Genomic DNA, 1,571 nt, shown 5'->3' on the forward strand with positions numbered 1-1,571 from the left:
TAAAAATATAAGTTTGATCAACTGATAACAATTAAAAAAAATTAGTTAGGTTGTCTTATTTTACTTTGCTAGTTCTATTTTAAATGCAACTTTTTCATTGTGGTTTGGTTGAGCGTTGAGCGACTTTTTCACATAAATTTATAGAAAGAATAAAAAAACAAGAGGTATCTAAAGCAAAACTAAAACATTGTTCGAAAAACTTATAACCTCAAAATTGCACAAAATAATAGCATCATAAAAACCTTGTTTATTGAAGAAAAATTACATTTCATTATAAACAAACCGGACATTTGACTTAAAATCCGATTGAAAACAATAACATAAAAGTTCAACTTAAATTGCTTCACCCTAAAAATGTTAGAAACCCAACTGAACATCAACCCCGTTGGATACATCCAACGTCGCGCGGAACCAACAAACCCAACCAAGTGTGTTCGCACTGCAAACAAACCCAGATCCACAGCCAGCAGAGTCGTCGTCGTCGTCAAACAGTGTGGGAGAGCCTGCGGGGATTGGCAAGCTATTCCCAATCAGATTGAATGGGATAATAATGCAAACAAACACGAGCTCGGCTGATGTGGACTTGGGTTTGGGGCGTTTTTCCTCTGATTTTCAGAGCAGCAAAAAAAAAACAGACGAACCTCTTCTCGTAACAAACACAAACCACGTAGCGACTTTTTTGAGTCTGTTTTCTTTCCCAGTTTGAACACATCCATCGCGTCGAGATCTGGGGGAAATCAACGATTTGGGATCTGGTTCCGTCCCCGGAGGTCATCCGTGCGTAATCGAACTTTTTGCGCGGCCAAGTTGGGGTGGAGTTCCGCGAACGATTTTAAATTCCGACCTCGCGCGTCTTCCCGGATCGGATTACATCACTTTTGGATAGTTCGGAGAAAAATCAAGCTGCAAAAAAGCTGCTACTACATCCAGGTGTAACTTTTCACCCCCGCAGTGTCACTTTATTAGAGCCACCTTCCAGCGGTACACGTAGTTCTGTTGGCCATTCTCCCGCACCAGGTAGTCCACGCGGACCCGTTTGACCCCATTGCGTTGCTCCAGCACGGAAACCTCCGACCTTCCATCGTCCTCGCCGTCGTGGATCACGTGGTACCAGAACACGGTTCCGCTCGTATTGCGGCAAGTGTGTCCCTCGAGCACCGTATAGTTGAAGCCCTTCCGGTTGAAGACCGCTTCCAGCGTGGCCGAAACCCGGCCCGAGTGTACCGGCTGCTTCAACTCGTGGAACTGGAACGGCGACTTGTTCAGACAGTCCTTGGCACCGATCACTGCAAAAGCATTCCAAGCATGACCATCAACTTCGTACTCAACAACAACAACAACAACACAGTCAACCGTCACTAACCGATTCCGGCTAGAAGAACCACCAAGGCCACCAGTAGCTTAAACATCATCCTAGAGGCTAATCAGGAAGGAATACTCTGTTTTCAATAATTACACACACTGGGTTCTGTTCGCAACGGGCGCAGTTCCTAGACTGATAAGGAGTTAAACGTAGTAGCTGCTACTAATTTGGGCTGGAGGTTGGTTCGTTCGTCTGGTGATTACAGACT

General features: G+C 44.9%; 1 protein-coding gene across 1 annotated transcript; it reads right to left on the reverse strand.

The window, feature by feature from the left end:
• Positions 1 to 915: 915 nt before the first annotated feature.
• LOC6051379 lies at positions 916 to 1,571 on the reverse strand. Its single transcript, XM_001867789.2, has 2 exons — positions 1,364 to 1,571; positions 916 to 1,286 (listed from the first exon to the last, which is right to left on the reverse strand). Exons 1-2 carry the CDS (start codon positions 1,410 to 1,412, stop codon positions 955 to 957), a joined length of 381 nt encoding a protein of 126 aa, XP_001867824.2. The 5' UTR covers positions 1,413 to 1,571; the 3' UTR covers positions 916 to 954.

The sequence above is a fragment of the Culex quinquefasciatus genome, chromosome 2 (assembly GCF_015732765.1).
Source record: "Culex quinquefasciatus strain JHB chromosome 2, VPISU_Cqui_1.0_pri_paternal, whole genome shotgun sequence".
NCBI lineage: Eukaryota > Metazoa > Arthropoda > Insecta > Diptera > Culicidae > Culex > Culex quinquefasciatus.